This window comes from Candoia aspera, chromosome 3, assembly GCF_035149785.1.
Source record: "Candoia aspera isolate rCanAsp1 chromosome 3, rCanAsp1.hap2, whole genome shotgun sequence".
NCBI lineage: Eukaryota > Metazoa > Chordata > Lepidosauria > Squamata > Boidae > Candoia > Candoia aspera.
In genome coordinates this window covers 119,327,127-119,336,411 of record NC_086155.1, presented here as the reverse complement: position 1 = coordinate 119,336,411, position 9,285 = coordinate 119,327,127, and the positions used below count along the sequence as shown (strand labels likewise).

The 9,285-nt window shown below is 45.9% G+C and overlaps 1 protein-coding gene across 1 annotated transcript; it reads left to right on the top strand.

Moving 5' to 3' along the window:
- The first annotated feature begins 1,057 nt into the window (after nucleotides 1–1,057).
- On the top strand, nucleotides 1,058–7,087 carry IRX1 (iroquois homeobox 1). Its single transcript, XM_063300194.1, has 4 exons — nucleotides 1,058–1,762; nucleotides 4,346–5,348; nucleotides 6,371–6,443; nucleotides 6,790–7,087. The coding sequence occupies exons 1-4, from the start codon at nucleotides 1,484–1,486 to the stop codon at nucleotides 6,818–6,820; spliced, it is 1,386 nt and encodes a 461-aa protein (XP_063156264.1). The 5' UTR covers nucleotides 1,058–1,483; the 3' UTR covers nucleotides 6,821–7,087.
- The last annotated feature ends 2,198 nt before the right edge of the window (nucleotides 7,088–9,285 follow it).

Below are 9,285 nucleotides of genomic sequence, written 5' to 3'. Positions count from 1 at the left end.
ACGAGCTGCCCAGGCGGGCGGGCGGCGCCCCTTGCGGCCTCTGCCACCTTGCCCGGGAGGTACATAGGCGCCTTCCACTCCGCCCGGCGGCAGGAGCAGCGCGGCCTGGCTTCAGGGCCCGAGCGGGAATGGAAGGGAGCTGGAAGAAACCAGCGGATGGAAACCGGAGAGCAGAGAAGCGGTGCCAAGGCCACGCCACGGTCGTACAAAAGACAACAAATTGTGCACCGCTAGGCGGCAATTTCTTAAAACGAAGGAAATGGTTCGCTCCCCGCGCCTGCCTCCTCTTCTGGAGGTTTCAGAAAGCAACAAAAAGACCGCCCCCCTTCAAAACTGGCGAGCTTCCATCTTTACTCCCCTCACAGAACGCGAGGGTCTTTTAAAAGTTTAGGTGCTGCAAATGCAGATGAGGTGAAGAAGATAATCTTCTATTTTTCCCCGCGCAGTATCCACTTGCTTACTATTGCAGGAAAGAGGTTTCTGGGAAGAGCAGCTGGTTGCTTTAATTCTGTGTTTGTACTTATTGCGTCGATTATATACTGTCCGAACAAAAACGAAAGTCAGTGGAAAGTAAGTGGTATCTTCAGCCTCCAAAAAGTCAGACTTCCAGAGGGGCCCATTCGCTTTCAACCGTCTCTGAGCGGACTTGCAAAGGAGTCAGTGTAAGTGCTGGAAAAAGTCCGATCCCGTTTTTGTTTTGTTTTGTTCTGAAGGGGACACACTAAGACTGCAAAACAGCGAAACCCCAATGTTGGACAGCTGTAAAATCGTGTAGACAGGTTGTCATACAGCAACGGGGGCTTTAAATACGTACGCACGCACACCCCGCACGGCACAGCAGCTGCGCGCAGGCACGCACGCACACACCCTCACACACATACATCAGGGCAAAGTGGCCCTGGCAGAATTGCTAAACCACGTGCTCTGCGGAGGGGGGAACTGGGTCGGGTAGGCGGTGCTTGGAGCTCAAGTGGGTGCCAATCAAAGCATCAACTTCAAATTGTATCTGAAAGATCAGCCGAGGACCTTAGGGCAGGCGCATCAGTCGGAGCTCAATTGTTGATCAGATCACATCTAAGGGATTTAGGAGCGCAGACGAGCAGAGATTTGAGGGAAGACGCCCCACCGAGTTTACCCACACGCACTGCCGCCGCCGCCTCCTCTTCCTCCTCCTCTTCCTCCTCCTCCTCCTCCTCTTTCCACCACTGCCACCTCCTCCTCCCCCTCCTCCCCTTCTTCCACATGCAAATTCCCCGATCCGTCTGAGCTGGAAAGACGGGACTGCTCGCAGAACTAAAAAGAAAACGGACTCGGACGGGGCTTTCCTCTGCCTGCCCTGCCTGCCGCCCAAGCCAGCTAGGACAAGCCGGCCAGGGCGCCTCTCCGCCCTCCGCTTGCTGCCCGACTCGCTCCGCCGCCGACTCCTGGCTCGCTCTTGCCCCGTCGGCGGTGCGTCCGGTCCCTCCCCGCCCGCGCGCCCGGGATGTCCTTCCCGCAGCTGGGCTACCCGCAGTACCTGAGCGCCAGCCAGGCCGTCTACGGCGGCAGCGACCGCCCGGGGGTGCTGGCCGCCGCCGCTGCCGCCGCTGCCGCCGCCGCCGCCTCAGGCCGTCCAGGAGGTGCTGAGCTGAGCAGCGGCTCCACCGCCGCCGTCACCTCAGTTCTGGGCATGTACGCCGCCGCCGCCGCCGGACCCTACAGCACGGCCAACTACAGCGCCTTCCTGCCCTACACCGCCGACCTGACCCTCTTTTCGCAGATGGTGAGTCTGGCCTCAAGCGGACGCGGAGGGGGCGGGAGGGGGGCGACCAGGGGCTCGGGAAAGTTCGCGAGAGGGCCCCAACTCCTTGGGGCGGCTTTGGCGGGCGGAGGTCTGCCGCCTCCTCAGGCCGCGGGAGAGGCGAGGCTGTTGGCGTTCGCCTTCGCTACGCTCCTCCGCTGCCCAGCCTGGGCTCCTGGAGAGGCTTTCCCTGCTCGCCCGGTCCCGCGACGGGTCTCCGGAGCATCCCCGGGCCGGTTTTCGGCTCCTCTGCCAGGTGGATGACAGGTCCTTCCGGAACGGCGGGGGCTGTTTCTATCCAGAGAGCCCTCTTCGGCTTCGCCTTGCCGCTGCCGTTGGGACTTTCCTCGGATTTCGTTGATTTGTGGCCGGGAAAGCGCAGCTAGGATCGGAGACGCGCTAGCCGCGAGATCGCAGGCCCCCCTAAACCTCTCCGAAGAAAACCGGGCCGGGATGCCCCTTCCCTTCCTTTCAGCGCTGTCGCCTTTCCTAGGTCTTGCTCTAATTCACAAAATTACTCTCGCCTTTCACTCGAAACGAAGAAATTGACTTGGAGTGTTATTTGGTATACCCAAGCCCTCATTTAACCATGATTACAAATCCATTTGAATCCCGCCCCTCTTCAGAATGGCACATTTATGGTGATATAACTGGGATTTAATTTAAATGAAATTAGCTGCCTACTGTTCTTGTTCTTTGATCGTTCGTAGTGTGAAAATTTTTAGGGTGTTTTCAGAAGAAACAGATACTTTCTCTTTTAGGTTTATTGTTTCACATATTTGTGGTCAGCATGTAAATGCTAACAGATATGAAACAATTATATGTATAAGCTTGTTATTTATAGATTTGCTGCCCACTACCACGTTTGTGATGTTTAAGGATTATTTAAACTGAATAGAAAGAAGTAAATATATTTAGTAAGGTAATGTCATACATTATGTTGAAAAAAATGATCCATTTAAAAATGAAATATAATTTCTATAAAAATAAATGAAATCCTTTTTTTTTAAAATCATCTTTATACAACTGTATACAGCAGCGGCTGAAATAGACTATCTATTTTCACTTACGGTCCACCAGTAAATGATAAGTAGAAGCAGTAATGATTTTCAAGTGGCTACTTCAAAAGAATTCCCAACAGGGGAATACAGAATTTATCATTTCGACAACCAGAACAAAAATTGCTCAGTGAGATAAGGGAATATAGTGAGTAGGCCCTATTAGAGTTATTATTAAAAAAATTACAGTTTGCTTTTTCATATAGTATATCTGTATTTGCTTTTTAAATTTCTTTTGCAAACCTGCATCAGAAAAATCAATGTCTTTGCAAAGGAAACTTTTTGCTTTTCCACCCTGATGGCTTTTTAAACATTTTTTTTTAAGCTTGCTCTTCTTACCCACACACACACACACACACACCAAACAAACAAGAAGAGAACTTTGAATGAATGAAAACTGATAGGAAGCAAAGGGGAATAAAAAGTCCTCTTTCTCCTCAGAATGGGTATACTTGATTCCTAGAAAGCAGGGCCTAGGTTTGAACAGATTCCCTCCTGAAGCTTGAGGAAAAGAGTCATAAAATTATGTGTGTTTGTGTGTGCTTGCTTAAATGTGCAATTGGTGGTAATAAGGAGGCCTAATGAGGTTGTTGAAGATAAAATGTTATATAGCAAAGACCTGATGGGCTAATTTGATTTCCCTGGTTTACTGCTGATAATAAAACGTATTGATTGAAAATAAATCACTTTCACGAAAGACTTTCAAAATGGGGAGAAAATGTTTTGTTCCTCTTGGATGAAATAATTACTGAGAAATAACTATATCAATGTGGAAAGAGTCCCCTTCTCTATTTGTTTTCATGCCACTAATAGCATGATGGGGCTGAAATGGAGGAACAAAGACAACCCATTGTAAGCTACAATCTTATATCCAATTTCCTGTGAGTAAGCCCCTTGAACTCCGAAAATTACTTCTGAGTAGGCATGCCAGATCATACTGCTAAGCCCCTATGAGAGATTTATGTGCTTGCTTAATTTTTTCCCCAGTGAAATTAGTGTGACTTCAGTGTCTTTAACTCTGCCTGGATTGATTTGTGCCTTATCATTGTCCTTCTGTGGAAGAGCAAAAGGGAGATTCAGCACAACCCCATTCTCTCCCCTCTCTCTCTTTAAACTGCTGCCAGGGCTGAGCAAGAGTCTGTCCGGCCGTCTGTTGCACTGGACATGCCCCAGCAGCCTATGATGATGCCCTGATATTATCTTTCTTGATGTGGGTCAGCGCTCTTTTCAGGATGCCCGCTTATTTTTTAATAGCACAATAAATATTGCCTCCTGGATCTGGATTTCAAAAATGAGGCTGGTGGGATTTGATGGAGAGTGAAGGCACTTAAAAAGAGAAAGAGAGAGAGAGAGAGAGGACAGAAATACATCTTTCCCTCTCTCTTTATCTGAAAGAAAAATAATTTGGGACAGCTTTGCTGAAGATAGATGGGGAGAGCTTGTAGAAAGAAGTAGTTGATTAACTTCCTCATTCTTTTTCTTTTCTGCTTCTCTGAATGTCTTCCAGGGTTCCCAGTATGAACTGAAGGATAACCCTGGAGTCCACCCTGCTACCTTTGCTGCTCACACCACTCCTGGTTATTATCCTTATGGGCAATTCCAGTATGGGGACCCGGGGAGACCTAAGAATGCCACCCGAGAGAGCACCAGTACCTTAAAAGCCTGGCTTAATGAGCACCGAAAGAATCCCTACCCGACCAAGGGTGAGAAGATCATGCTGGCCATCATCACCAAGATGACTCTCACACAGGTGTCCACCTGGTTTGCCAATGCCCGGAGGAGGCTGAAGAAGGAGAACAAGGTCACGTGGGGATCACGGAGCAAAGATCAAGAGGATGGGAATCTCTTTGGAAGCGACAACGAGGGGGACCCTGAAAAAAATGAAGATGATGAAGAGATTGACCTGGAGAGTATTGACATTGACAAAATTGATGAGAATGATGGAGAGCAGAGTAACGAGGAGGAGGAAGAGAAAGTTGAGCTGTTGGGGGAAAGGAGAGAAGATGTCCATTTGGAGAAAAATAAGGCCTTGCCAATGCCAGGGCCTGAAGGACTTAAAACCAAGGAAGCCTTGCCCCTGGGCAAGGAGGCCTCAGACAACCCTACTCGTATCTTGAGCCCCAGCAGACAAAACACCCTGCAAGGCCCAATGCACAACAAGCCCAAGATCTGGTCTTTGGCAGAGACTGCAACTAGTCCAGATGGGGCCCTCAGCAAGCCAGCTCCTCCTTCACCCCCTGCCCAAGTGAACCACACTTCTCCCCAGCTCCAGCATCCAGCTTTCCTTCCCAGTCATGGACTTTATACTTGCCAGATTGGCAAGTTTCACAACTGGACAAATGGAGCATTCCTCACCCAAAGCTCCTTGCTAAATGTGAGGTCCTTTCTGGGAGTTAATCACCACCATGCTGCCCATCATAACCACCACCTTCAAGCCCAGCAGCAGCCTTCAGTGTTAACAGCACTCAGCACTGAAAAGCCTTCTGAGAGGACCAGCCCCAAACACATAGGTAATGTTTGAAACAAGCAGATAAAGAGGCCCCTTGCAAGTGGCTTGGTGTCAGCTGTTCAAGGTAGTCCAGACCAGGAAACCAAAACCAAGAATACTTACACTACTTTTAGTGTAAGGTTACAGTAATCCCTCACCTGCCTTTACATTCCAGAGAACTAGGGAGGATCAAGTCTGAGATGCTTTCTCCACTCCCATTTGTGCTTTGGACTCAGATTTCTCTTATCAGACCATTGTTCAGGCTGCAGCTCTTCCTTCTGTCACTCAAGGTTATTTTCATAGCCCATTTCACTTGGGGATAAGTCCCACTGAACTGGAATTTGGTCACCTGGGTGCAGTAATTTTTGGGTTCTCTCCCATGAAACTGCAGGTCCTTCAACAAAGCCATAATTGGTAGATTATCCTATGATAGAAAGGGGAGCTGCCTTGGCAAGCTGGTGGAATCCATCCACAACCCAAGTGGAAAAAAGGATAAAATTGAGATCCCCCATTTTTTTTCTGTTTTAACAGGACTATTAAGTCTTTTGACTTCTGAAAAAACATGCAGTTAGCATAAACATATTTAGTTGGCTTTGGAGGGGAAAAATGGTGAGACTTTTCAGAACCCAAGACTGTTCATTGTCCTTCTAGTATCAAATTACTATTAAAGGTATTAGAATAATAATAAAAAAATATTTTTGTATCTCATCTTTACAGTAGGATTGCAAAAGTAGGGCAATGTTATTCTCTCCACATAGCTGATGGGGAACTGATGCTGGACATTTTGGTTGAAGTCACTGGGAAATTTCCTGGTAGATACAAGATTTGAGTTGGGGTTCCTGATTCATAGATTAGACAAACAATAGATTGACTATGCCTTTAAAAAGAAAGAAAAGAAAGAAATATGGTGAGATGGTAGAATAATAATATTCTTTGTATGTGCCCATGTAGGTAAATTTTGCTAAAACTTTCTTCCTTCCTTCCTTCCTTCCTTCCTTCCTTCCTTCCTTCCTTCCTTCCTTCCTTCCTTCCTTTCTTTCTCAGAAAGAGAAAATGTACCAAGAACTGACTCTCCGCCTCAGCAGTTAAAATCTCCCTTTCAGCCTGTCCGGGACAAGTGAGTTCTTGTTCAGTGAAATTTACTTAAAGGAAAGAAAGTGCTTGGATAATACAGACTAATCCAAGCACACCCTCATTATCATAAATCAAAGCAACAATCAAGCAATTCAGTAAAGCTTTTCAAAGTGGCATAAACTTACAAACTATATACTTTTGCCTGGAAGTTTGGTGTGTGTGTGTGTTTCCAAAAACCAAATTCCCCCACCACCAATGTCACATTTCATTTGTAGTGTGTGTGTGTGTGTGTCTTTTTTTTTTTTTAATCTAGTCTGTTCCCTGATGCAGATGGGCGAGAAGTAGCTGAGCTTTCACTGATAGATGGTTCTGTCTTTTCTTCCCAACAGCTCTTTGACTCAGCAAGAGGGAACATCGTGAATTTTAACAACTCTCCCTTCTGCTTGATTAAATGTTTTTTGGGTTTTTGTTTTGTTTTTGTTTTTATGTTTTATTTTTTGGTGGAAAAGGAAATTTCACAGACTGGTCTAAAGAACAAAACAAAAATGGAAATGATTTAAATGACTCCCATCAATCTCTTTTTGCAATAAGGCAGTACCAATTCATTAAAAAAAAAATCCAGCTCCTTAACTGGACTCTCCCGTTTTCCATTATTCCATTTTAAGAAAGTGTAATTCTAACTTTGATTGGGTAACTTGTTTTTGCTAAAGGTTTCTCATGTGATTGTGTTATTCTGTATATAAAGTGGTTTCAAATTGTAAATAGCGCCACAGCAAGAACTTGTCTAAATCGTATATTTTTGCCTAATAAACAAAATGAAATTATGACTTTGCCCTGCACAAATGACTTTTGGTTTTGCATAAGGAAAGCTCAAGGCTAGTATTCTTTTCCACCCAATATTAGTAGGGCTTTAAGCACTAATCTGTTTAGTTGGTAGATTAATCGACTAAAGCTTGGATGACTAATCATGAATATAATAGAACTGGAACACTTTAAATAATTAGCCATGTGGCTAAAAAAAATATTTAATAGAGAACAAGATTTTTTTTCTTCTAGGAATGACAGCATTTTGCATCTAAAAATCTCAGCTATTTTAAATTTCCAAAAGTACTTCAAAAACATATTTGTTCTGTGGTATTAGTAGTATGCAAGTGTATTTAAGTTTAATCAATAAGTAATTACTGTACTGCCCAACACATGTCTACTCAGATGTAAATCCCATTGAACTAAATGAATGTCACCCTCAGGTAAGTATATTTAGAACTGCAATCCTCGGTTAAAAAGGCAGCTGATGGATAAATGATTTAAACTCTACATGGTCAACATTAAGTACTTACGACAATTTCCACAACAAATGGCACCTTAGAGTAACTCACGTTGTCTTTTTTTTTTTTCATGGTTGTGAGAGGATGGCTTTCTCTCTTAAATCAAACTCTTCTTTCATTTGAGGGGGTGAATTTGGCCCTTCCCTGGAAGTGACCTGCAAATGTGTTGCTGTTTTGTGAGAAACTAATTCTTCCTTGATAAGGGGAATGGCTGCTGTATAATTCTTTTCTAAACCAAGCACTGGGTTCAGTACAGGGGCCTCCGGATTAAGTGGCTCTCTGCAGTACCCTACCTTATGGTGACTGCAAAATTAGTTTATCTCACGGCTGAGGGGTGAGATAGGACAACGGAGGTATAGAAAATAAAACTGGGATGTCAAGACTGAATTTCGAGGTGGAGATGAGCCTTTGGAAGTCTATTTCCCCACCCCCCTTGTGGAATTTTAGCTTGCGATCTCTGTCGCAAAAGGGAAAAGAGACTGTAAATCATTGGCCTTCTTAACAAGGAAAGGAATGAGAGAAGAAGTGGCAAGTTCCCCAAAGCTTGGCTAATCTTCCAAAGCGTAGCCCTTGAAAAAGTTGCAATATTTTTCCAGGGGCTCCCATCTCTCCACCGACTCCCCCCCCCCGCACTCCCCCCCCCTCGAGTTTTCTCTTTTTCCTAAATGAGAATGCTAAATGAGCATTGAGGTGCTAATCAGATACCAGATGGTTGTTGACGGTGGAAAATGGAAAGAAGCAGCTGGGAAAGTCATTAAAAAATCATGCTGGAGACAGCCTATCCGAACTGCGCCTTCCTCGGAGCAGGACTTGTCGGAAACCAGAACGAGATTTGAAATCAAATATTAATTTCCCATCAAGGGTGACAATATTGATCCGGATTTTCTTCCGTTTTCCTTTAACTGCAAGATCACTGCAAAACAGGATTTTTTCCTCCCCTTTGAGAGAATTTGCCGGTGCTTTGTGGATCCCTTCTTTCCTTCCATCCTTCCCTGTAGCAAAACAAACAAAAAAAAAAAAGGAAAAGGAAAAAAAAAGGGGGGGGGGCGAGAGAAGGACGGACGGACGGATGGATTTTGAAGCGGGAGAAACGAATGACAGGCAGGCTTTTCGCTGCTGTTCGGGATTTGGACCCAGGAGGCGGCTGGCGATCGGGAGAGCGTGCGTGTCCTTAAGAACCAGCCGAAGTTCAGCCGCCTGCGGCCCGATCTTCTCCGTCATTTTTCGGAAACTGGACTGCAAGCAGCCTTATTTCCAAGGAAGTCTGACCGTAATCGATACCTGCTAACCTAGGAAGTCGTGCTTCTGAGTAGGTGATGTGGGCGCAGCAGGTCTACCCACCTCACAGGAACCGGGACCTGCTTACTCGGAAGTAAGAGCCCTTGGGTGCAACAAGGCACACTTCCTAGTCAGCTGGCTCAGAAGTGCAGCTTGCGGTGTGCTTGAAGCTAGGTGCGGTTGTGGCAGAAAGCGATGGGATTTATTTCTCCAGATAGTTAAGGGGCGGAAGTCTGCTAAAAACAAGTTCCCCTGCTCCTGTATTGGAGAGGGCCGCTTTTG